The 27,198-nt window shown below is 43.8% G+C and overlaps 1 protein-coding gene across 1 annotated transcript in view; it reads left to right on the forward strand.

Moving 5' to 3' along the window:
- PNPLA7 (patatin like phospholipase domain containing 7) overlaps window positions 1-27,198 on the forward strand; it is a 125,461-nt gene that overhangs the window by 65,465 nt on the left and 32,798 nt on the right. Inside the window, exons 23-27 of the mRNA XM_035341544.1 lie at window positions 6,330-6,393; window positions 6,960-7,128; window positions 8,230-8,412; window positions 8,831-8,949; window positions 24,662-24,818. Of these exons, the coding sequence (XP_035197435.1) occupies window positions 6,330-6,393; window positions 6,960-7,128; window positions 8,230-8,412; window positions 8,831-8,949; window positions 24,662-24,818 (692 nt within the window). The remainder of the gene's footprint in view (window positions 1-6,329; window positions 6,394-6,959; window positions 7,129-8,229; window positions 8,413-8,830; window positions 8,950-24,661; window positions 24,819-27,198) is intronic.

A 27,198-nucleotide genomic window follows, 5' to 3' on the forward strand; every position in this document is an offset into this window, starting at 1 on the left:
TTCAGCCTCACAACTCTTGGAAACAGTGGTTAACCTCCCGCCAATGGTTTACTGGGCGTGTTTGTATGTGGCATAGTTTTGAGGGGTTTCTTGTGCAGGCTGCATAGTTTTTATTTATTTATTTATTTTAGCAGAAGTAGCTTTTTTAAAAAAAAGCTTTTCTGTTTTCTCCTTTATGATAAGACTATAAATCGTTTGGATGTTCTGCACTGGCTCATGACAAAGTGGTCTGGGCGAGGTGCTAGGCTTTGGGAATGAGTTTTTTTCTGACTTCTTGCATCAAAGAAAAAATGCTGTAAGAGTCAGTGTCATGAACAAAATGTGAGTTAACTCTTGGATTGTCTTGATGTGCACCTGACCAGTTAGAACTGTGTATATTTTACATGTACGGAAATTGAAACTTTGGAAGATTTTGATTAGGACCTTAGTTAACAGCTGTTATCTTGAAACCCCACGCCTCTGAGTGCTTACCTGCTTCTAACTTTCAAAGTGTCAGATAAGTCTTGGTTTTAGTTGTGAGCTCTGATTAGGCCTTACACTTGGTTATGGCAATGGTCGGTGGTATTTAATATGCTTGGGAAGGCTAGCTAAAATTGTTACAAGAAGTCATTTAATACTTAAATTTGATCCAAGTTGCTTCATTGCTCTGGCCTTGAAATATATTCCAGAGCAGCATAGGGTAGCCTTTGTATGCGTGAACCTGTATGGGACAAAGCAGTTGTTTTTTAGCTTTCTACTGCAACTTTAGAGAATTCTTTACTCTTCCTGATAATAGTATTTTAGATGAATGTTGCAGTGATGCTTAGAATCCCCTTGCTGCAGGCTGGAGACAAGGACAGAAGAAATTAGAACAGTAATAATGAGATCACTGCAAGAGCCCTAATGAGCTGTAATCACAAGAGATGGTCAGGTATTGGTAATTTTGGGGAGGAGTCTGCCATCGTTGCAGGCTGACCCTCATCCTGGAGAGAGTGGTCTGGATGCAGACTGGGTTGAACAAAACCTGCAAAATCAGATTAGCGAATGCGTTTCTTTGCCTGGGACTGGCACCAGAAGGCTATTACCAGTGCTATGAGTTGGAGCTTGTTTCAGCTAAATCTGTTTAACAGTTTTGGGATTTTTGTTTGTTTGTTTAATTTTAACTGCTTCCATCTTATTAAAGGAGTCTAATAATAATAACAAACAGAATATCTAAATCCAATAGCAGACACTTTGTGACAGTATTAATTAATATATACCATCTTCAAGAAAGGAAAAATAATTTGGAAATAACAAGGCGGGATCAAATAGTTTGGTTATTGATTCTGTTGTGTGGGTAGAAGTTATTTCTTAATTTTAAGCTTGAAGTGGGGACAGCCGCAGCCAGACTGCTCCCCACCTGGCTGTCGGGGCCCCCGCGCCTGCTCCTCACAGGCTGGCCAGGCTGGGCTCGCATCCTGTATGCAGGGAGCGCCAAGTGCGCAGGACTGCCCACAGCCCTTTCCACACTGTTTTATCAACTGTTCTGTGGTTTCTTTGAGATCTGGTGTTTCTGTGAGTTATAATTCAGATATTGTTTCCAGACTGTGTCATTGTGTCCTAATTAAATACTGAAGGATGTTCATGTTTCCATGGCATTTGTTCTGTTAAAAGCTGGGCTGGGAAGCAGTTACTTGGTATCTGATGGCAATAACTCAGCATGAATCTGTCTTCATCTCAAGAAAGGTCTGATTGTGAAATATGATCCGAGCACTGAGGAGAGAGCAGGGAAGTCCTTCAGAGCATGGTGAACCAGGGGCTACTTCATTGCTTCCTCACTTGGTTTGTTTTAATGATTCATTGTCAAAGCCCTTTCTTTGAACCTTGGTCTCTGGGTCTCCATAGAAAGAATATGTAGAATATAAAACCTCCAAAAAGCAGGGACAGAATTTTCTACTTCCGAACTGGAGTGAAATGGAAGTAGGCAAGTGGTGTACGGCTTTTGGTTTGGTTTGATTTGGTTTGGGTTTTGCTGTGCCAGGTTAGGTTAACTATGTCGGTGAATTCTGGTCAACGTTCTTTGGATTTATCTTATTTACTTTGCAGTAATCCTTGTAGAGCTGAGAGCAGCCCATGTCAAAAAGCTCTTCTAAAACATTCAGGTTTGGAAAAATGTATTTGCCTAACTAGTTCTTCATTCTTCTCCTGAGATCTTCTACGGAGAGCAGCTAAATAGTACCGTGTGGCTGTGCAAATTCTGATTTTTATGTGAGAGCCCTCTGATCATATGAAAATTCAGACTGAAGAAGAGAAGGATTCAAAACCAGCATATACTTCTCTCTTCTTGTTTCTGGCCCTTTTAAAAGCTATGCTCTCTTGTGGCTCCTAACAAACGTGTACTGTATTGGAAATCTCACTGAAACATCTTCACTAAAAATGTATTGGAGGTTTAGTGTGCAGCTTCACCTGAATTTCCCTTCTTTACACACAAATTAAATTTAAACATTATTTTCTGTGTTGAAATGAATGTGGTGCCTGGAACCCAGCAGAGGCTGGTACTTTCTGCTGGGCAAAATCTTCTAATGCCGAGACATCAAAAGCCTTTATCAGTTCCGTGTCTTTGACAGATAACTTTGTAGACTTTTTGTTAGGTGTGATAAAAATTCTGATTTGATGAAGTCCGTCCAGGAAAGTAAGTTAGCTGGAATGAAACTTTTTCCGCAGTGCATTTTGTACTGGGCAGTACCTTTCTGTGTCAGTATTTTACCCGGGTTGAAGTGGGTTTGCAACCATGTCTAAGCATCAGTTACCCTTCCTTCATGTGTTTCCCAATTCCTATTTGATCCAACTTTGTTTGATTCAACTGAGGTGTATGATTTCTCTATTATTAGAGATAGAACTAGGACATCTAAATTGCCACTCCTTCACATCTTGTGAAAGTGCTGTTATATGGAAAAAAAAAAGTCAGTACCATGTTTATCTTTAGAAAGAAGGGAAGAGGTTTTTGTCTCTCATGTGATGCTTACGGGTTTTTACTGGGTCAGGAATTGAGACTGGCAGCCCTGCTGAAGTGCTGCCTCAACCCTGTCATTTTCTTAAAAGATGAAATGAACAGGACCACTGTTTTGTCAGTGTTTTTTTTTTTTTTTTTTTTTTTTTTTTTTTTCTCACTTCTCTTTCATGGGCTTGTAGTTTTGTCCAGAAAACAGATGACTTTGGAGCACCAATTTAGATGCTCCATGAGGTTTCTCAATGAATCATGATCATCTGTGCCTGGGGATTAGGCTGCTGCCAGGATTCAGACTCCCAGTGAGTTGCTGACAGAAAAGTCTCTCAGGGGCTTTTAAAAGTCACTACCCCTGGCTTGGAAATTCATGAACTGCAAATTGCCGGAGGCTTGGAGAATGTCATTAAGTTTTCCTCACTCGAATACTCATGCCCAGCAATCTGTTGCTGGTTGCAGTCAGAGGGACCATAGTGGGCTAGATAAATATTTAATATTACCTCCTATCACCTTTCCTAAGCTCTTAACTCTGAGGTGTTACCCCTATGTCTAATCCTGTGGAAAGACCGTCCCCTGAAGGGTACAGGTGGCAGTGGGAGGATGGAGGGATGCTGCCACGAAGCCAGGGGCAGCTGTAAACCGCCTGCGAGGCTGATGTCGGGTGTGGAGAGAGCGTTACGTTATCACCTGATAACGTGTTGAAGATCCAGGAGCACATCATCTCAGACATTCCTCCTACCAGTGTGGCTATGTGAAAGGGATATACCTGAGTGATTTTTATTACTTCATTGTTCTCGGCAGTTTAGTCTAAATAACGCTTTTGGTCATTCGATTTTATGCACTTGAGAACGCAGATGTGGATGTTATGATCACATTAATAGAGGGTTATTTAATGGCTGATTAATTGGGAGCTTGCTAGAAATTGGACGTGCAGAGCAGGTGGTTGTTGCTGCCGAAGCAAAGCAGTCGGTTTGGCTGGAGGCATCCCCACGTCCTGTGCTGGCTGCGAGCGATGGGCCACGCATTGGTGATCCGCACCGCTGCTGCTGGGCAGGCCCCCTGAGCTCACAGCTGTCTGCACGCACCAGGCAGGAAAGAGGCAGCCCCTTCCCAACCACACGAGCAAGGTGAGTGGATGTGATTTTGGTGCCTCTTCAGGGCTCGTTAGAGGCCCCATTCAAGAGTGGTGTCTGTGGGCGAGGTAACCATCACCCTGGCTGATGTCAGGGTGCATTCCAGCTCTACGGAGTCTGCTTTTTGCTGTGTAGAAGTGTTTGGTTCACGATGCTAAATGGCTTCCTCCTGGGCTGGGTGCCCCCAGTGCCTCAGACCAATGTGGTGGGGTCTGAGCTCCTTTGACCTTCTCAGATTCGTGACTGGGTGCGGGGAGGTTAAAGGCAAATGCGAAGGTGGAGCACTCTGTTCTCTCCTTATCGTTAGTCTCTCTTATTGGACACTTTTATGGCATTCCTCAGCTCATTTTACATTCCTGGCTGTTAGTCCTTGCCTGCTAAGCTTCCACCACAGTCATAAAACTTAGTAAGCTGCATATCCTGGACGAATATTTGGTCCACATATCATTTCTGTTTTGCTGAGAACTTTGACATGTTAATGAACACAAATGACAACTCTGATGTTGAATGCTTTTTCAAAATTTACCTGCCCTTTATCCCTTACTGTCTTCGTAGTATGCAATGTCACAAGTATTTCTTCTGGGAAACCTCTCTTAATTCCATTACCCCATGCAGAGTTGTGCTAGCGCAACTGGCTGAACGGTGAGCCAGATCAAAGGATCAGCCAACATTAAAATGCCGTGGCAAAAAAGCCCACGAGCAGTGGGGGCAGATCCCTGCAGACCGTTCCACCAGCGCAAACGGAGGGGCGGCATACAGAGAACTGAAGGGCAGGTTAAACCACTTTTGCTGCTGAAATGCTTATGATTTAATTCCCTCTATTGTAGACCTTTTACTTTCAGAGGAATCAGTTGCCATTTCCTCATCCTACCATGATGGAGGAGGAGGAAATGAATTTCAACTCTCAATTCATCTTCCTTCCTGTGATTTCGTACCAGCTTTTACTTTTTATATTTTTGCCTATTTTTTTTTGCTCTTATCACTAGTGTAAAAAAAAAAAAAAGGCAAGCATTAAAGGGATGTTTGAAAATACAAGAGGAAAAGTTTGAGCTTTTTGCCCTCTCTAACACTAAACTGCTAAAACAGCAGGAACCGTAGGCAGGAGGAATTGAGCATTGTGGGGGAAATAGATGCACTGCAGGTCGGGGTGGCTGGCTCTAGGTACTGTACTTGGGGGCGGGGTTGAGCATCTAAGTATAGAATTACAATACTTTACCACATCGTTTATTCATGGGTTCTTGATTTTTACTAAATACATTAAGCCATGCTGCTTTATTACTGCCTTGAGAAACTACATGTGATTACGTGTTTTTGATATTTTGTACGTGTATTTCAGTTTTTATTAATTGAAGAAACGGAAGATTACTTTAAGAGAGCACTGATACAAAGAGACTGCTATTTTATATTTGGTAAATGTGAATTTCTCAGTACGAGACAGATAATCTCTTTAGATTTGAGATTAAACCTTTACATTTTCTTTGGTTTGCTTTTCTGTATTTAGCTGCAACTATTCTGCAACCTCTACCATGCACGGCATGTATTACTGCCGAAAAATAGAATTTCTGATTAAAAAAAAAAAAGACTAGAGAGCCTGCAAGAAGCTACTTTTCTGAGTACTGCAATTAACTCAGACACTGCTATTGCCAGATGCGTTTGTCTGTAGTGGAAGCAGTGTGAATCAGACTGCCCTATGGATCTGGGATACTTTCTCCATGGAGGTTGGCAGCGGTATAGACTCCTGTTGGTGTAGTAAATGGGAAGTACTACGGGAGAGCTTTAGGATTTATCTGGGGAGTTGTTTTACTGCACGATGAACAAATTCTGTGTTTCTATAGGTCAGTGAATGAACAGCTTTTTTATTTGAAATCAGATTCCTGGCTTTTCTGCGATACAAAGATGTGTTGGTGGCATTTTCATGCAGCTGCAGTAGAAACCGTCATTCTGTGTGACAGGAATGCGATAAAAGAGCTTTTAGGTCGGGACTAATGCATTCACAGCTCAGGGAATGTGGGGAATGGGAAGATGTTATTGTAGATAACCGTGAAATTTTTTGTGAAGACTTTGTGCTAACTTTCTTCATTGACAACTCTAATCAGTGCACTTAGCCATCACGATCTTCAAAGAAAATACACAGCTGCATTTATTGTCGTGGTATAGCTTTACTACTGTACACTTAATGGAGTTTGTCAGGAGGTGAATGGCAGCTGTTCACATACAGAAAACTCTTCTTTTAGGTCCTGCTTTGCTGCTCACAAGTGATAACATCAAACAGCGACTTGGTTCTGCTGCCCTGGATAGGTACGTGCCTTCTTCGCTGTTTATGGAAGAAATGTATTAAGATGGTCTTACACCTCAAAGATGGTCTGTGCTGGTCTTACAAATACACGGTGTTTAAGAATAAAGCCCTGTGTTTTAACATATAATATGCTACATATATGTAATCAAGCATATTCGATGATCAAGGTGTTTGAGACAATAATGTTTCAAGAATTGTTGGTTCAAATGTGTGTGTTTTGCTTTTTTCCTCATAGTTACTTTCTCACTTGTGCAATTGGAAAAGCTGAATTAGCCCAAGTGGGTATCATGTACTCCCTAGGGAAGTCACAGAAGCCCTACTGAAGCTGGGCAGAACCACACCTTCTTTTCTCTGTGCGCATATCTAATGGTATAAATAATGGAGAAATAAAAATGCACGAGGCTGGAAATGAGGGTGGATGAGAGAAGTGTTTGAACTTAGATTGGACAAGCAAGAGATGAAAGTTTCTGATGCCCTTCAAATTTTGTGCTTGACATATAAGATTTCCCTCCACTCTGGCAGGAGCTATGCCATAAAACATTTTTGTTTGTTTGTTTTCTGTCCCCAGTATCCATGAATATCGACTAACTAGCTGGCTGGGACAACAGGAGGATATTCACCGTATTGTACTCTACCAGTCAGACAGCACTCTTACTCCATGGACTCAACGCTGCATCAGGCAGGCTGACTGCATCTTAATAGTAGGACTGGGAGATCAGGAGCCTACTGTTGGAGAGGTGTGGAAGTAGCTTCTTCCCGTATTAACAGTGTTATCAGTGCAGATCAAGGAAGGTTGTTTCACACAAGTGAATTTGGGGGGATTTGATACCCACTGAAGCAAGATAATGAAATGTTCGTGAGAAATATGTTATAATTACAAGAAGAATTAAACGAGGATTCTCAGAGATGGGAAGCGTTATGTAAAAGTATTTCCAGCTAAGTTCCAAAGAATCATTTAGGTCAGTGGTAAATCAAAAGCTAAATCTCTTTAAAGCGATATGGCAGTCATGTTTCTTTGCAGGATCTCCAGATAAGCAGATAAAGTCTCTTCTTCTTGGTTGGATTTCATGGTGTGTGTATGTATGTAGAAAAAACTAGATATAAAATATGTTGTACAAATAATATAATATATTTTGTTACAGACTGTAAGCCTTTTTTTCCCCTTACCAGCTATTTTTAGCTTTGGTATTTTACTACCAAAGTTTGTTGACCAGGCATATAAATTCTACAATCATTGGAAAAGTGGGTTTATTAAGATTGTGAAGTGCTGAGTATAACCTCCAAAGAGCCAGGGACCAGTAACCATCTGCAGCATTCTTGTGTGTCGTTTCGTGTTGGTTCTTTATGACTGCATGTGGGAGGCAGGAAGCACGGTAATGTCAAGTCACCATCAGTTGCCTAAAACAATAAAATAAGGAAGGCAAGTAGGAAAAAGTGGTCTGATTGGAAGTGGGGGGGGAAAAAAGCAAAATATGCTGAACATTTGTAGGCTTAAGTATGGCATGAGAAGCAACCTCATTCAGTATGAACAGCATGCATCTGTGCTGTGCATTTAATGGTTTATGTTTTAGGTAAAAAGCGTTCGTTTTTAAGCATTCAAATTTGAAACCTTGTCTAGTTTTAGAGTTCTCTTTGCTATGTAAACCCACAGCTATCAGTGTAATCAACTAAATCAATCTTGTTTGAGTTTCTTAGTGTGCATAGCAGTCTGCAGATTCAGTTATGGAGTCGGGAATATATTTGCATGTGTATTCCCCAATACAATATTGTATTAAATTGATAATGGAGCAGTAACAACCTGATGCCCCAATTCCTTTGCTGTGTATAATCTGCTGTAGCTGGAGAGGATGCTGGAGAACACAGCGGTCCGAGCCCAGAAGCAACTCATCTTGCTCCATAAAGAAGATGGACCCCTGCCTTCCCGAACTGTGGAATGGCTCAATATGAGGAGCTGGTGTTCTGCTCATCTTCATCTCCACTGTCCCCGCAGGGTCTTTTCCAAAAGAAGCCTTCCAAAGCTGGTAAGAGATACAGCAATTTACTATATGAAACAGAAATAAGGGCTCATACCACCCTTACGAATTCATGCCTGACTTTGATATACTAAATGTTGAGTCAAGGTCACCTCAATCAGTAGAATTATCCTCGTTGGCAGGATCCCTGTGCTTGAGAACATAATGCTAAAGCAGAAACGGTGTTTACTGGTAACTAAATCCCTGGTTAAGGAAGAGAAATATATCCACAGAAAATACTGTACTACTCTGAAATTCTCCCAGCTAATATAAAAGTATGGGAGATGTAATTGATCGCTAGAACTGTTTAGATAGTTCATTAACACTACTGTTGTGTGAAGTACAGCTATCCACTTTTTAACAGTAGGTTGTTAATGTAGGCTCCAACCTGCCTTTGAAATGATCATCATCTTATTCTCTTCTACAGATAGAGATGTATGAACGTGTATTCCAGAAACCACCAGACCGCCACTCTGACTTCTCTCGCCTGGCTCGTGTTCTGACTGGAAATGCAATCGCCGTGGTCCTTGGGGGCGGAGGAGCCAGGTAGGTCCAAGGACCTTCTCTGGTGTCTACTGCCAGAGGTCCCAGCCTATTGGTATGTACCCTGTGGCTTGTCCTGGACATGTGGATGAGTTACTGCAAGGTCCTAGAGCACCACTGTCACTGGGTTGTATCTGCACAGATTCTTCAGAATAGCAGGCACCCTGTAAAATCAACGCTGTTCTGTAAATAACATTTTGGGGAGACACCAAGGAGATGCTTTTGTTATGCAAACATAACTGTGTGGATTAGTGTTTGGATTTCTGCAGAAGGAACACGGGTGTTTATAGTGACTTGAGCCCTCTCATAAGTTGGGCTTAATATCAGGAGATGACCAGGGCAGTAAATGTGACTCTTCTTTCTTTTGGTTGTCTGCACTATGGATTTTTCCCACTGGATTCTTACACTAGGAAATGTGTCTCAATATTTCAAAGGCCCCCAAAGTATAGACAGCAAGAGGAATTATGCCCTATATCACAGAATCACGGAATTGCTTGGGTTGAAAGGGACCTTAAAGATCATCTAACTCCAACCCCCCTGCCATATACAGGGAAGCCACCCATTAGATCAGGTTGGCCAAGGCCCCATCCAGCCTGGTCTTGAACACCTCCAGGGATGGGGCATCCACAGCTTCTCTGGGCAACTTGTTCCAGTGCCTCAGTACCCTTACAGTGAAGAATTTATTCCTAATGTCTAATCTAAATTTATCCTCTTTTAGTTTAAGACCATTCTCCCTTGTCCTATCATTATCTACCTGAGTAAAGAGTCCTTCTCCATCTTTTTTATATGACATCTGTAAGTATTGAAAGGCCGCAATGAGGTTTCCCTGGAGCCTTCTCTTCTCCAGGTTGAACATCCCCAGCTCTCTCCTCCTTTCTTCATAGGAGAGGTGCTCCTCTAACCATTTTTGTAGTCCTCTTCTGGACTCATTCGAACAGGTCCACACCTTTCTTGTGCTGGGGGCCCCAAACCTGGACACAGTGCCTGGACATAGGTGGGGCCTCATGAGGGTGGAGTGGGGGGAGCAATCACCTCCCTTGACCTGCTGGTCACACCTCTTTTGATGCAGCCCAGGACACACAGATAACGGGAGAATGTACTTTTCTTTGTGATCACCTGAAACCCCAAGTACCTTTATGCAGCCTTACTTTTCAAAAATTATATATTTTTGCAGGTGCAAGGGCAAGATGCGTGCTGAACACTCCTATTAGAATTCCAACTGAATTCTACGTGAGCCTTGGGAATAGATCATTACTGATGTTTTTCTTTACGTTTCCTTTTTTACTTTGAGAGTTTTCTGTTGAGACAAACCCAGAATTCAGTAGCCCTTTTTCTCAAGAGAGCACCATCTTCATTTTCTTCATCACCATGTTCTTGAAGCCCTTCTATGAACCGGTGCTTTGAAATACCTCTCATTTATATTTATATATATAAATAAGCATGTAGACCATCTATTTAAATCCATGGAAATATTACATTTTTGTCTTTGGGCCAGTGCATCCTTTGAGGGCAGTATTCACTGCAGCAAAGGTTAGAACTCATTTGTGACAGCTTGTTCTGATTAGTCACTTGATGCTGAGAGCCAGCGCTTTGGCTGTTTTCTCTGAGTGTCTGTAAAGATGCCTTTATCGTGCTTGCTTTCAGTTTCCTCACCTAAGATGATTGCAGTGTTTCATTTCTGTGATAAGTATTATCCTGTGGAGACACGAAGTAAAGCAGAGGAAGGGAGCTTGTACTTAATCTGGGTATCTCAGGAGACTGCTGATCAACTGATGTAAAGCACTCGGTTCCTTGTTTTTTTGTTTTGTTTTGTTACAAGCTATCTGATATCTCTCTTTACTGAAGCCTGTGTCATGCTAAAATATGTACACTTCTGTATTTCTGGCAGCACATTTTGCTCATTCCCTTCCTTTCTTCCTTCTGTAACCACTGCTGTAATTCTCACCAAACTATTTATTTTTTTTGCTCTATTACTTAATTGCAAGCTACCACCTGCTGGTTTTCAAGAGCAGAGGTAAGAAAGAACAGGCTTATTAGAGCCTGTTTGTTGGTCCTGTGCATCCTCCTCCACAAATCTGAACCACTGCACAGCTACGGTGTTGTGTATAGATTTTCTGGATGCTCATCACCCATTCGGCAATGTGACCATGTCTCATTAGCCATTAATTTGCCCACCTCTGCATTTGTGCAATATGGAAGACTTTACGAGGAATAAATGGCAGAACAGTGTGTAAATATGATACTTCCTTCTTTCTCTGAAACCCTGTTTACATCATGGTCCCAAATGCTTTTTCAGAACACGGGTGGTGGGAGCATTGTGTTTAACAGAAAGGTACTTGTGTGCTATTTCTGTAGCTGAATTGTTGTCCAAATTGTGGTTGGATGAAGGATGGGGATTTAAAAAAAATGTTTTCAAAGTGAGAGTATAGTTAATATCCTGGGGAAAGGACAAGGTTATTCTGAGCTCTGTAAAAATCTGTAGCTTTGCGGGTCAAAGTAAGTTCTTAGGTCCCCATCTCTAGTAACAAGGAGACTTTGATAGACTGTATACTGTGATCATCCTGCAATTAAAGCCTATTCTGGATTAAAAACGTCATGATGAGTGGCCACCCAGGCTATTGATAGTTAGTGTAGCCTTTGGTTAATACCCTACGTGAAGTAACCTCTAATCTTGTTCTAGAAGCATGAATCATACTGGTCTCAAAAAAGAGGGAACTGAGAGTTACAGGGTGCTGGCTGATGGTTATTTCTGTTAAAGGTATTGTGTTCTGTGACGAGGAATATCAATTATTTAGTTGTTATTTCTGGCATGTTTGTCTGGCTTCACTGTGATAGTTCAGGAGGTTTTACTGGAGCAGCTTCCTAGTAATTATCTTTGTGGTTTGTCATGACAGAAGGCACATAGGAACTAAGGGTTTTCTTTCTCCTGTAAGTTTAAAAATATAACAAATCCAAGTGATACAGTTCTGAAATTATAGTATTCCTGCTTTAGTCAAGTGCTAACTTAATTTGAGTTAGAAACATCAAGGAGTTTGAAGGAAGGAACGGGGATTTGAGTTTGGAAAAATAATACCTTTGAAACGTAGTTGCAAGAATAGTGACACATTAAACCCTGCAATAGAGGCACGAACCACCCATAAATCATTCTCAGGAGCTTTAGCCATCCCACGTACAGCCCACCCTTTCTTGGGTTTTCTATAGTTGTCTCAGCAAAGCCCTTTCACAACTAAAATTTATGGGGAGTAAATAATTAATAAAGAAGTATCTGGGAATCCCTAGGGCTTTGGAAAAAAACTTGGTCGTGATGTTTCAGAAGACTGACTGAAACAAAGTGGCGATGACAAGCTTTGTTGGTGATTATAATGGTATTATTCTAGGAGTGAATTTGCTCCAATTCCACATGGGCATATTAGGCAAATACAAAGCATTAGATGTATTTGTTTGGGGATTTTGATAAGAAGCTGTATTTCTAGTAACACACACGATATCAATACATGATGTGCATAAGATATGTTTATTGAGAGGGAAAGAAAAAGAAGTTAGCTGCCTTTTTTGGATGTGCTCTCTGAAGGCATAGTGGTCAGCTGCGTGTTCGTGCCAGGCAGGCACATGGTGCTGGTGACCTTTACCAACCGGGACTGGTGGAGTCTGTGTGTCCTGCTGCTGGCTGCGGCTCTGCAGTGCTCTGTGCCTCTGCTGTGCCTCTTCATTCTCTCCTCTGCCCTTTCACGCAGAGCATTTCAGCCTCCCCTGAGGAACTGCTGCTGAAGCGTATTTGTACATATTTCATCAGGACATCTTTTCTCCTCTTCCCATTTAGTTTTCTTCTCAGACTTATCATTTTGCCTCAGCTCTTGATATGTCAAGTATTTTTTCCCCACTGCTTGTTCTTGCTGACTCTAAGGCTTTGACTCATTCATGCCTTTTCATTTGAGGCACTTGGCCTGTTTAATCAACTTTTTCTTTCTTCCTGCCTTTTCTTCTTTATTTTCAGGGCTGGCCTTCTGGAAGGGTAGGGTAAAAGCAGCAGCTTAGGAGAAGCACATTGTGCCTTTCTTGTTATGGACTTGTGTCTGATGCACCTACTTGTTGCCTTGTCTGTCCGTGTCCCTGAAGTCTGCACTGGGTGCAGGGTGCTCAGACCCCAAGGTTTCAGAGAAGTCCGGATGTGCTGGTACATCTACCACTGGGTAATTTACTGGCTGCTGCTCTGAGTCTGGGAACCCCAAGCTGTGCTGAGCCTGGCTTTAAGCCTGGCTTTGTCTTCTGATTCAGTGGCTTTACCCAGTGATAAAAGACTGGAAGAGCACCTGAGAGGCAGATCTCTTAATCATTCTGCTCTTAAGAGATTGTGGTTGCCTTTCACTCCCTCGCTGCTTGACTCCAAGATCCCTGACTCTAAAAAGAATAAAATAAAGAGGCTTTGCTGTCTATGCATTCACTGCCTTTGGCAGCAACTCCAGTTCAGTCAGAACTGCAAGTTCCTTAGCACCTGAGATCTGTTCTGGACTGTCATATTTTGCTCCAATAACCCACAAAAGTAGACAGAAGCATGTCCATTCCCTGAAAATAAGAAAATGTCTAAGCTTAGTGGGTCTTGTTGGGTGTAATAAAAGTGAAGGCTCCCAGGTGAGGACCCAGGTTTGCACTCCATGGGGCAGAGCGGACTGGCCAGTAGTGCAGTGGTGGAGCTGCCAGGCTATCCCCCAGCCATCAGATGACGTGTCTGTAGCTGGAATTTGAGTTGGAAGTGATGTTCCAGGAGCAAAGTCCAGCCCTCGGGGTGGACAGTTTGCCCACAAGACACAGACGACCCCCTTTCCATCCAATAACTTCCTTTCCTGTGGTGCAGGTGATGGCAGCGTTGTGGTTATGAAACCCTGATGTTCAATTTCAGACAATAAGGGAGTCTCCAGGGGAGACCACTTGAAATTTTATGGTGCAGGTGCTTTGGATTCAGTTCCAGCTGTTAAGGAAGATGAATAATTCTTATTCCTCAGCTAACACAGTTAACTAATGATAGGAGGCTCTTTACTCATATCAGTGGAAGGAGCGTGTGTGTGTGGAAATTGTCTTAAAACCACCACTGCAGAGGTGCAGTGCTTGAAATGGAGATGTGAGCTCATGAGATTGATTACTGTGCCTCAAATACAAGATAGGAACTGGAAGCCTGAAGAGAGTTGTTGCCTTTTTAAAACTGCTAAGCTTGACCACAAGCACCCAGATGATGTGCTGTTAAAAGAATGTGTGTCTGGGGAGCGATGGGGGGCAGAGGGAAGGAATTTGCTGCCTGAATTCAGTAGCTACTGCCAGAGGCATGCACTGAAAATACAGTTTTAAAGAGCATAGAGCAGTGTTTTTTCTCCATGGGCTCCTAAACATAGTCAATATAATGGTTACAGGAGGGATGAAAGAAAATCACACGGGCATTTCCTGGATTCTTGATGTTCCTCGTGTACATCAGAACACAGTAAATACTTTTCAATTCATTTTCTGGGTTCAAAACTTTACATAGACTGAGCCTAATGTGGGGCTTAGGTATATAAGGGATGGTGATCTGAGAAACCCAAGTGTGCTGGTATTACTGCTTCCTTCTGTTCATCTTACTTTGCTTAAGAATGTCTTCTCTATGCTTCCATTCCTACCTAGGTCCGCTCACCCTCTTTTTTTTTTTTTTCTCCTGGCTGTGTCTCTGTTAGTCTGTAAGTCTCTGTTTTCCTTTTCTGACATGTCCAAGCCCTGAGATTAACCAGTTTCTTTGCATCCTTTCATCCACTGTCATTTCTGCTTGTTTGCTTTACATCTGCCTTTTTTTCCTCTCCCAGTCTTTGATTTCAAATCCTCTCTCAGAAGAGCACGCAAAAAAAAAAAGAAAAGAGGTTTGCCAACGATTTCTGCCATGCTAGCACATATCCTTATTTTTCAACTTAACAGAAATGCACTCAGCCTTGGAATAATTCTCCTTGGTTCATGCAGTGTGCTTCAGGACTGCAGTGCATTTTGCAGATAGACAATAGGTAACACCGCTTAAAGTTGTTCTCAGTGGTTGGTAATGGGCACAGGAATCCCCTTCGTTTGCTATCTGTCTCACAATGCTTAAAATTCACGGTAAGCAGAGGGCTGACAGCTTGAAAAATGTGTAAAAATCACATCACGATTCTTGAAAATATTCAAAAATATATCCTCATAAAAACCAATAGATTTGATGTAAATTCCTGATAAAATCATTTGTTCTTCATTTTGACCTTGTTGAGAATGGTTCCGAAAGGCACCGAGAGCCTCTCTGGTGCTCATGGCATCAAGAACTACTGCAGCTACTGGGGGCTCAGTCACTGAAGCAAGGGACGGGCAGTCAGGATTTCACTTTGAGCTTTGTTTCAGCTCCTTTAGCTCCATTGAGCAAATGGCTTAAACACTTGTGGTGTTCTGTAAAATGAGGCTGTTACCAGCTCAGCTTTGGCATCTGTGCAGGTCAACCTTTATAGAATACTCTGAAGCTCTTACATACTAAAGAAGCATAAGCTATTACCACCGTGAAGTTTGGGGGTTTTAGGAGGGTGGTGTTCCCACTAAACCTACTTGGATTTATGCTCTTATCTCAGTGAGCTGAATGTGTCTGGGGAATTTGCTTGGAACTTAATCATAGTAATGGGGCTGGATCTTAAGTTAACGCTTTATTCCAGTGGGCAGTGGTTTAGGAGTAACCAGGCTGTTGGTAATCCTCTTTGTGTTGTCTGGCTGCAGCGCCAAGATTCACTCAACACGTCTGCGAGGGCTGCTGAGATTTGGGAGCACCCTCACCTGTCTTGGGCAGCAAAGAGAGCTGCAGTGCCCAGGTAATGCTGGGCAGAGCCCGCTCAGGCACCCGTCCCCTCAGGGTGCTTGCAGAGGTGCTGTAGAAGAGAGGCTCTGAAGTAAGGAGAGAGGTTCCTTGAATCAGCGCCTCTGAAACTGCATTTGTAGGATGTGCCAGGTCCGAATCAGTTTGTGTGTGTTTGTTTTGGTTTCCTGGTGTCCTGGAGAGGTTAATTGCTGGGCATGGTGCTGCGTGATGGTGTGGAGCTGGTGTGGAGCCAGCACTGCCCTCAAGTCAGTCAGCCAGCTTGGTGGCACGACAGCCGTGCTGGGCTCTGTGCAGCTTTGGCTGAGATCTGTCTCCAGCGTGGTCTGGGCAGTCCTGTACAGAGCTCCTCTGGCACAGGTTGGGCGCTTCCACACAATTCTCACAGTGTTTCCTAATTCTTATGTAGGCAAGATAAGAGCGAGGGGCTTTTTTGCAATTACTGTTTTTACTTTTGCTTTCCCCTTGATGCAGTCAGGCAGAATCCATGCTGCATTTCAGATCGCTTGCTGGACATACTGAGATGGCGTGTAGGGAATCAGCTTTTTATTTATTTATTTATTTTTATCGCGAGCCTTGAAGAATATCCACCACTAGAAGGATCTCATTCCTCATCCTGGTGCTGCTGCTAAACGAAATTGCATTTTTCAAATTTATTTCATACTTCTTCCTTCCCTTTTTTTAAAGCAAAGAATAAAACTTACAGTCCAGCATTTGCAGTCTGTTAGTGGCCAGTAACTGTTTATGAAGCAAGATTTTTACACTATAGAAGTGTCAAAATGTTATGAAAAAGGCTGACTCTGCTTTGTGTCATGAAAAGAGCTGAATGCCTGAAATATCCTTCCACCAGTTTTCTTTCTTCCAAGTAATCCCTTTGTACACCAAGCCAAATCTCAGCCTTCTGACATTTACAAGGGCAGGAAGTTAGCAGCTCCGAGGTTAATCCTCGTGCCCTCTGCATTTGTCAGCCTGCAGCTCTTGCCCTCCTTCAGACACACTTAGCTTACTGCTGTGGTGGATGTGTTTCTGTGGAAGGGAAGCTATTTGATGACCTGTAATATGCTTGTGTGTCTAGCTAGATATCTGTATCTCAGCACGCAGTGGAGTTGTAATTTTTCTTTACTATATCCCCCTTTTTAAACTCAGATAATGTATGAGGGCTTCAGAGCTTGTGATTACTCATAAAGGTTTTTGGAGAAATGGCCTGGTGCCCTGTATGCTTGTGCATTCGTAACATGTAGAGCATCCATTTTCATGTACAAATAAACTGGACCCAAAAATGAAAGCTGAATTCCAGTGTCAGCCATGCAATCAGGCTCCTGGAGTCCCAGCATCTTTCAGACAAGGGATTTGATTTCAGGGGGATAGCCAGGAGCCAAAGTAGCAGTGAAGAGTCTAAACTCTGTATCCTTAAAGATAAAATTTTATCTTGGTCTAGGTTTTACTTCTGGTGCTATTTCATAAGTCTGAAGGAGGATGATATGGAGTAGGGGATCTTTCTCGGAAACGAAGATGATAACTTATGTCTGGACGCCTAAGTTGAGTCTGACCCAGATCAGCCCTAGAGCATATTTTTTGAACAAACAAAACCAAAGTCCTAAAAATAAAGTGGTGGGATCTGAGTATTTGCCTTTGCTAAGGAAAACCTCTTGAGACGTGGTTGTGAACTCGTACTGAAGGCTTCAGACTCTGTGTGCAGATGGTCGGTAACACACTGCAGCATAATTGCTCCTAAGAGGCTTTGCTTTGATTTCTTTGGGGATGTGGCACCTTGTGTATTGCCGAGTGCTCAGCCATGTGGTTTATGCATCAGTTACAAATTCTGTCTTAAAGTGCAGTTGGCTTACACATGGGCAGAGCCACGTGGCTGTGATCAGACTTGAATGCTAATTGCTCAGTGAGTTGTGCAATGCTTGGGTCATCACGTGCACGTAAAAGCTGTGTTCATGTGGCTTGGCACCCACGTAATGCTCTTCCCATATGAAGCACCTATGTAATTGCTCATTTGCTCCCATTTGCCATGGAGGTTGAAGATTGTAATGGCTTCTATTAAATCCTCCAAGCAGCAGAAACTGGGGAGCCATCTACTTCAAGGTTATGACCGGGGGAAAATAAAAAATAAAAAAAAAGAAATAATTGCAGGTGGTTTATTTGGACCGTCCTGTCCTGACCTCCAGTCTTCAATCCACCAAGCTCATTAATTCCTAGCAGTACTTTGATACACAGCTGAAATTAAACAAGCAGACGGAGGTGTGGTTTTTCTCTCGTTACTGGTTTTGTATCTGTGTCATCTGAAACAACCGTGTGCTGTGTTACAAAGGCAAGTGGAAGAAATCCCCTTTGAGAGAGCTCTTTCTGTGTAGCAGCCTTAACAGTCTGTTGCCAATCGATGGGCTTTCAGGAGGATAAAGCCCTTTGGGTTGCTGTGATTTTAGGAATCTGTGTCTAACCTTATCTGGGCAATGAGCTTTTCCCGTTAAGAAAGGACCCTGGAGAAGTTGTGAGTAAAACCACTCTTAAAAGCACAGCAGTTTAAAGAGTTTGTCTGTCTTGTGCCGTACTTCCAAATGCTCAGTACAAGGGGTCGGGCAGCTCTTGTGGCTGCTTTGTCCCGGCCTCTCCCCTCCCTCCCCTGCAGTGCTCTGCTGCTGCCTCTCGGGTCCGGGGCTCTTTCCCTGCCATGCTGCAACACCCAGACACGTGCCCAGAGAGGTTGCTGTGAAAAATAAATAACTGCAAGTGGTGGGGGACAGAGCAAGGTGTTTGTTTCCCAAAGAAATGATTTTTCTTTGGCCGTAATTGTATTGTTTCGGCTCAGAATAAGATGGAATTTCATTTCCCCAAGCTGGGGTCGTTTGGGACGTGCGGTTTTTTCCACGCAGCATTGCCTCGCCTCTCCCTCTCCTCTCGCCTCCTGTACCCACCTACCAGAACGCGCTACCAGCAGGTGTGATCAGAAAACACTAGCACTGTTATCTGATTTACTTCTGTTCTGGCTTTCTTTTTTTCCCTCTCCTCCAGTCCTGTGGCTTAGTCACACTTTCACATCCCAGGGCTAAGTAACCTGACAGCCCCTCTGGAAGGTCTGGGCAACTTCTGCTCGTTTCCTTGTGTGTCAGACACAAATCTGCTTAAAGTTTGCTCTGAAGTTGTTATACAGCGTGCAAACAAGGTCGGGAGTAAAAGGGAACACTATCTGAATTTTCTCACGAGAAGGTCGTTTCACTGGGGTGCTGATAAACAGGAGGTGCTTTTCCTGACAACCATGCGTGCTTAGTGCTGGGCGTGCAGGAGCACTATGATTAATTTGCAGTCTTTATAATACGGCAAAGGGAAAATGGTTCCTTATCCCAGAACTAAGCAGACAGTGGGAGTCTGAGAGTACAGCTAAGTGGGAGGATGAAACAGGGCTGTTGCTAATGGCAGGGAAGACCGAAGGAATCGAGGTCTCTGGATCAATACCGTAACCAGGAATGGTTTTAAAATCATGAAAGCTTCCTTCAAGGCAGCTGCTGGGAAGGATCGTGGTGGTAGGCGGATGTTGGGATGAAAACCAGATAATGAGGGATTATTCTCTCTCTTTAGCTTAGAAATGGGGCTTAATTCTTAAACATTGTCCTGAACAGAAACTTCCTCATAAGTGTGCGAGTAGTACAGCAGGAAGAGAAATGCAGTGCTCTGGTTTCTGTCACCTCTTTGAGCCGAAAGCTCCATCACTGTAATTCTGGCAAATTTATGATACTGGGAAGCCCCATGGTCAGGAAACCTTGGAAATAACATTATTGGAAAGGTACAAGTATGATTAGATTTCAAGGCCTTCTTTGTATGTGGTTTTGCAGCTGCAGAAGACTGGAGGTGCCAAATTAGGGGTAATTCCGCTCCTGTGCAGCTTGTGGAAGACATGCTTGATTTCTCAGACTGCGGCTGTGCCACTTAACACGGTGATCAACACAAAACATATTTGAAAAAAACATTTGTTTCATGCAAAGGGCAAACTTCTCTGTCTTAAACATTCATCTGTGCTCTAACAACTGCTCATAAACACTTTGAATCAAGGCTGTTCCGGTAAGGACAAACTGTTCTTATTTTTATATCTTTGCTTCTTCAGGAGTTTTAAGGTTATGAGAGAGACTCAATTCAGGTTTGTTAGGTTATAGCGCAGCTTAGTATAGTCCCTTTGGCAATTTCCCTGGTTTTCTCCCTACTTTGCTACTTAATTACACCAGGAAGTTGATGCAGCAAGCTGTGTATCCCACGTCAGAGGATCTGTGGTTAGAGACACAGTAGAGCTCTGCAGCAGCAGTGACCTTAATTCTGCTTTTTCACCAAAAGAAGTAGCATCTCTTCAGTGCACTCAGATGTCTCCTTCATCCCAATGAGTCCATTAGGAGGAGAGAGCAGTGCTGTGGAGGCTGGGCCCCTGAGCTGTGTTTTCCTCTTTCTTTAACCGCAGTAGAGGTAGGGGCAGCATGATCAGTGTGCAGCCTCGCAACTCCAGTAGTCACGGTCAGAAGTGTGTCCCCACTGTGTGCTCACAGCATCGTGTTTATTCTTTCTGCCTTTTGATACATTAAATGTGGTGTGTGGGGAAAACATTGGTGCACTGTCTCTGTTTTGTATTAATTGCATTTTCTTCAGCCCCCTGACCTGACCGTGGAGGACAGCATGTATTCCTCCTGACAGCTTAATCTGAAACGTCCTGCTACATTTGCTCGCTTTTTCCAGTGGGTCGTATCTAATCTGAGCTCTGGCAGGCACGTGTGGAGCAGACAGATGCACTTCTCTCAGAAGAATTTTTCTTCTATCAGCTGAGCTCTGGCCTCCGTGTATTAGAGTTGCATGCCAGTAACATTTCCCCAGGGGATGAAAGCACGGGCTTGTTTCAGGAGCAGGAATTTTCCTGCCAGACCTGCCAGAAAGACTGTGCTCTCTGACTGCTGGGCTATCTGGTTTGAGGAAGCACGTCTTCAACCCCACAACTCTTCTCCCTGCTTTGTGGTCGTTTATTTGTAATTATTAGTAGAAAAGAAGAAATGGTGCTTGGAATTTAGGAAGTATGGCACTGCTTTTGAAGGCTTCTCAAGCACTTTGCAAGCACAAATTTGGTAAGCAGTACAGTAAGCAGCACTGGAGGAGAGCTGATGCAGAAAGTAGTCCATAACCTGCCCTGCTCAGATCAGGTTGTGAGGCAGTACCAGGGGTGAAAGCAGAACGTAGGTCTTATTTCCAGGGTCTTATTTCCAGTTCCTCCTTGAACTGCTTGGTGCCATTGCCACTCTCTACAAAGGGCACTGATTAACCAGGCCTGTCCTAAGGAGTGATATATGATGGAAGAGTTTTTGTTAATATCTGGACTCTGTACTTCTCCAGAGCACTGGGCAGATCTTTGGGTTCTGGTATGAATTATCTGAAAGTAATCATCTGTGTCGCTTGTCCTTCGTGCCAGGAGCCCTTGGCACCAAGGACTTGAGGACGGGCATTAATCCTGGCAAGGGAAATGCTCCATCGAGCTGCACTGGCAGGCAGCTTCAGGCAAAGGACAGCTGCATACGCAGCTCCAGCAGCATCCCCGACCTGGGACGATCCTTTCCCCTTTCTAGATGGACTGCGCTGTTCCTCCTTACCTTTGCAGCAAGTGACGTTCAGCTCTGGTGGCAGAGATTTCCCAGTCCCTTCCTCTGTTCCACACGAGTGCTCTGGCGTTGCTGCGCACGCGCAGTACTGCCACAAGCAGTCTTACTTTGTCCTGTGCACGCCAAACACTTGTATTATCACGTTGCCCTAAACCGGGGCAGATCCCGTGTGAAATTGTTCCTGGTGTTTCAAGAAGCACACGATCCCAGTTTTTTCAGCCTGAGCACCCAGACTGTTAGGCGGACCTACCCCCTGGCTTGAATTTCTTTTTATTTTTTCTCCAGCTGTAGTACGAGGGCTGCCCACGCTGGCTGTGCGTGAGGCACCGCGAGCTGTCAGCGGGATGCGCGCTGCCTGGCAAAGTGCCGGCCCCGGCACACGGCTTCCTTTGGCAGCGCGCCCGTGTTTGCGCGTGCTGTGAGCTGTGAAGAAGTGGCCAAGAACAAACCAATGGCGACAAGTTGTTGAAAAGTTTCGTGTAGCATTGTTGCTGCGGGGTAGTGGTGGCCTAAAGGCGTTAAGAGAGGTAAAAATGTTTAGGAAGTCGTCTTTCAGGAGGCCATTGGCACGTGGAGAAATGGAGAGGGTTTGGGCCTCCTTGCCTTTCCAGGGGATTTTGGTTTGCACAAAAACATTTGGTCATGAAGCTGTCGAGGATGCTGGAATTGGAGGAATTGACTTTGTAGTCTTGTGTAAATGAATCCTGATTTAGTCTGGCAGTCGATGGGAGATGCTTTCAGAGCAAGAGAAGTACTTCCATTCCCACCTTACAGGTCAGCGCCTTGAAATCAGCGTGTCTTTAGAGACACGTAACCGTTCCGTGTTTAGCCGGGAGACGCACGTGTTGCCAAGGCCCAGAGGGGATGGTTTGCCAATAGAAGCAATAAGATTTTGTTACTCATTTAAGGACATCACACAGTGAAGTAAAACAAATCCAGAGTGATCACAGCAAACCCCTCCTACTTTATGGATGTACTAACGTGTGAATGAAGAAATCCCAATGTGGAAAGGATTAAAGGGGGAAAATCCAGTCTGAAGCTAGTCCTGGCCAGTTGAGAATTGCCCTCCAAGAAGGAAATACTTTATAGTAATTAACATTAATTACTTGATGTTGTAATGATCCACGTGATGTAGGCTTTCTCTGGAAAGCAGGTCCAGTAGCGCAAGGTCTGTTCCTTAGGGAAGTATCAGTGTCAGCTGGTTGTAACACGGGGACCAGGCAGCAGTAAGTACCAGGCACGAGAAGCAGACTGCAAAAATAGCTGCCTCTACAAACCTATTCACAGTGGGCTTCTCTGGGACAGGTGGAAAAAATGCAGTTCTTTTAACTTAAGGCATCGTATGGGAAGTAGCGATAGGAAAGTGGCGGAAGGAGAACTCAGAGACAAAAACTAAATGAGCCGCTTTCTGCTCTTGGATTACACCAGTGCAGATCTGTCAATGAAGTCATTTACAGCAGGATAATTGAGAACCTGTCTCAAAGCTTTTCAGCAGCTGGAGGGGATTTATTTGGATGGAAAGAATGCGTTCGGCATAGCTTGGCCAAATAACACCTACAGTGGACTTGGCAGCTGTTAACAAGTATTTATAGGATGTAAACAGCAAGGGGAAAAAGGATGGAAATAGAGCAAACCACGGGGGAGCGGAAAAATGGGATGAAAATGGGGAAAGAAAGTTATTACAGCTGTACGGCTTAAACTGCAGAAACATCCACCTGGGTGGGATGAACTAATTCGACGTGCCTGATATTAATCGAACAAGGCATTTGAAACTGGAGGCTGTAACTCTGCAACTGATAAGGGGTGGATCAGCCTCCACTGCTAATTTCTCTGCTTCTGCGCTGGCTTTATCGAGGGGACAGGGATTCCTCGCCCATTAGGGCGTCATCTTTTGTAAGACCCCACAGTGCCGGTTCGGATCCAATGTTCCACCCCTGCGCTCTTCTGTCCGATGTCATAGCACGTGCTGGAGAAATGAGCGTAGGCAGCAGTTAGCAGCTTTGGAGCTTCCTGAACGTGAGGTCGCACCTGGATCCTTCATGCTGAGTAGCCCCTGACAGCCCCGCATCTCTGACTTGCCCAGCCACCCTTAAATCCATTTGTGATTTGACCTCTTTGGTATGCGCTTACAGTGGGTTCCCCAAACTGTGTTGCGTACGTCTGCCTGCGTCTAGATTCTTTTTCTTCCATCAGCCTTTCTGTGGTGACTTGGGTGGCCCCGTGTCTCCCGGCAGTCACGGTCCTCCCCACTCAGAGATTCAAGCCTAGCTTCTTCTCACCTGCAGCCCTTTCCATACCCGGGGCAATTCCTAGTTCTGCAGCGTTCTCTTAGCAAGATGCTGGAGCTTGTTTGCCTTTTTCAGACTGCCGATGTACTCTGGATTTATGTCCTCATGTTTTCTGATTTACTCTGGTTTCTTTTGTTTGCTTTTTGACTCTCCCCTGAAAACTGAGTTAATATTTTTCAGTGACCATTCAGAGCAGTTCCAAATTCGCTGTGAACTCAGCTAGCTAGGGGCTCGTTGCTGTGCAGGCATTGCTACTTTTGTGTTTTTTTCTTGTCTCATCAGCCCTGAGGTTCCCGTGTTTTATCACTCGACTCCGTCATTGCTCTAAGATCCTTCTGTACCTCTTGAAGCTGAGAAAGTTTTTAGTTTTACTGTCCTGAAGGAATTTATATTATCCTCAGATGTTGCCTCCTCACGTGCCCCTTTCTGGGTCTGTGTGCTGAACAAAATTCCTCCTTTCTGATGACTGCTTGTCTCCTCGTGCTCTGTTTTCCATCTTCAAGTTAATCATTAATCTGTGCAGTGCCCCATCCCATGATCCCGGGCTGGCTGTTTCTTGAAGAATCACTGGAAAAGAATCTTACTGAAAGGTCTCTGAAATCCAGCCATCCTTGCCTGCCTGAGGACAGCTCTGGTAGATTTTTGCATTGCCATCTTACAGCCGCGTTGACCCTTGCACGGCCACTGGTTTCATTCTCGGCTGTAGTGGTACTGCTGTCTTTCACACTGAAGTCAGGCTGGGCGATCTGCGTTTCCTACGATCATCAGGGAGACTTTTGGAAAATTTCTACATTCATGACTCTGCTTTTTCTGGCATTGCATCTTGCTTAGCAATAGATTGGCAGTTCAGCTAATGCACATTCAGGTTCCTTCGGAAGGCAGCATTCGTGTGTTTGTGCCTCTTCAATGGCTGTTTGTCTGATAATGTCATTTTTCTTCTCTTCTTGTCACAGGGGATGCTCCCAAGTGGGAGTTATCAGAGCGCTGATTGAAGCTGGCATCCCTGTAGATATGATTGGAGGAACATCTATCGGTGCTTTTATGAGTGCCTTGTATGCCGAAGAACGCAGCTACAATCAGCTTAGGATCAAAGCTAGGCAGTGGGCAATGGTAAGAATTTGAAATCTTGTATTTCTCCTCTCAGACAGAGTGCAAGAGCTTAAACACGAGCCTTAGTAGGCAGCAATGCACAAGCAGCCATCCAAGGAAAATGCAGCCATCTGCACTTCTGTATCTGTATGAAAAAGGGGCCCCTGCCTGGCAGAGAAGGGGTGAATTTTGAAAGCTGCTTGCTGTGGTGCTGGCAGGCTGCAGGGATGTGAGCTCCTGAGGAGCGCAAAATTTTGCTCTGTACAAACTCCTAGTCACAGTACGAATGCGGAATGATATTGTTTAAGTTTGTTAGCCTGTGTTTATCTCTGCTTTATCTTCTTTTTTTTATGTGCTGGAATCTGTTTCCTTTCCAACTCTCAACAAATGTTTCTCTTTTGTGTAACTTTCTCTCTTTCGTTCTCACATGCTGTCATTTTTCAGTGGAACTGATTGACAGAGGTAATCCTTCTCTCAACTAAAAGCAAATTGTGTAATTCACGTTGTAGCCTGAGAGTTCCAAAGTGGTGGTACTCTGCTGCTGGATACATTTTTAACTTTAATCTTTAATAATTACAAAACCATATACTCGTAGTTAAATCAAGGTTTGGAAGGTTGTTTGAAATAGTGACGTCTGTGTATGAATTTATTGATAGGATGTGGGGGGAAAATTGTACTAGCAGCAGGTTCCACTGCTTCAATTGACCAATGGCGAACATCAGCATCATTTCTGGTTTGCTAGTAGTAGTGTGATTCCAATTTTGTATTGTTTATGTGAAAATCACATTTTCATGTTGGTTTCCTTACTGAAAAGCAAGCAGTGTGGGGATTTCTCTAAACTGGATTGAGCTCTGGGTCTGCTTAGATCTTGAGTTTTAGGGAAAAATAAGAAAGAGGCCGTAGCTGGAACATACACACTGCTTATCTTTCCCAGGTGTCTTCTAACCTGTCATGGCATCAAGGTGAAATCTGCTCTGTGGTTGTAAGACACCCCTTACCCTGCCAGCTAGACAGTCCATGGCATTAAAACACATACTGAGGCCCATGCATGTTGTGCTGTGGGAGCCAGGCTGTTTCACCCCTCTGTCTCTAGGAGAGTGTAGATTTCATGCTTTTTATTTAAGAACTGCCTGTGCCTGGCTGGGTTGAGAAGCACCTGAAATATAAACTGTTTATGATACAGAGCAGTTCACTGAAATCAGAAAGGTGTAGGAGGCTTGAGAATAAGGATATAAAAATAACTTTAGTGAATTGTATCTGAGATACGTTTAACCTTTCACTCTCTATTTCTCTCGTTGGTCACTATCAAATGCTTACAGGAGAGCATCTGAGGAGGGCAAGCATGTGGCAAGACCTCCCTGCAATAATTTTCCTAGCCTCCAGCAGTCTGTGGCTCGCTGCCTTCTATCAGTTGCACTTGTATTTAATGGTTAGATTGGAGCGATGGAATTTTCCTCTGTGCATTTGTCCAGAGGATTATCTCCTCTTGTTTAACGTGCGAGGTCTGTTCTTAAGATGTGGTGGCATACGGTTGGAAATGCTGTTTCCTGGGCTTCTCAGAGATGGGCTGCTATTGAAGCCGGTTTCACTGTAGTTCCATTATTGCAGCTCTTCAACTCACCAGCCTCCTCTGGAATCACAGTTGCTCTTACCAGAAACAGTTAAAGGTGAAAGTAAGAAATTTCATCTATTGATTAACTTCTGAACACGGATTGCAAAGCTTAAAGAAGGTTTCACAAAGGAAGGGGCAGGCTTCTGCCCAGCCTTGTCTGCTCAGGCTGTTCAGGTATTTGTACCTTGAAATCTGCAAACAAGCAGCTGGAGGAGAGGTTAATTACCTCTGTTAGAGCAAACATTTCTTGTTATTAATGAAGAATGGATTGACTTGACGTTTTTATAATTGTTCTGACAAGCTTGCCAAGTCCACATTCAAACCAGAAATTGTTCAAGGGTTTGAGGACGAAAACAGAAAAGACTGCTCTGTTTGAAGCCCTTTTCCCTGTTAACAGCACGCTCTGAAGCCCAGCCCAGCAGCGTTTGCATTTCAAATTGAACAAAGCAACGCAAACCCTCTCTCCAAGTTCAGATCACAGCCGATGTACAAAACAGTTCACACAAAGTAGGTTATAAATCTTTTTAACTGTGGCTATTTTAAGTTATTTTCTGTTGTGTTGAAGCAGCTGCAGGCCGAGCAAGGAGAGGGGCTCCTTTCACTAGGCACTAGCTCTGTAAGAGCAGGGCAGATTTGCTGGCATTTCATAGAAAACACACCCAAAAGGCCAGGTATGAGCGAGGATGCTGCTCTAACTGGCCCCAAATTCCCGGTGTCCTGAAGTTACAGGACTGCTCCTCCAGAGCAGCATCCCTGGCAGCGGGGGCTGCTGCAGGAGGCGGCTGTGGT

Source organism: Oxyura jamaicensis, chromosome 17 (genome assembly GCF_011077185.1).
Source record: "Oxyura jamaicensis isolate SHBP4307 breed ruddy duck chromosome 17, BPBGC_Ojam_1.0, whole genome shotgun sequence".
In the NCBI taxonomy this organism is placed as follows: Eukaryota; Metazoa; Chordata; class Aves; order Anseriformes; family Anatidae; genus Oxyura; species Oxyura jamaicensis.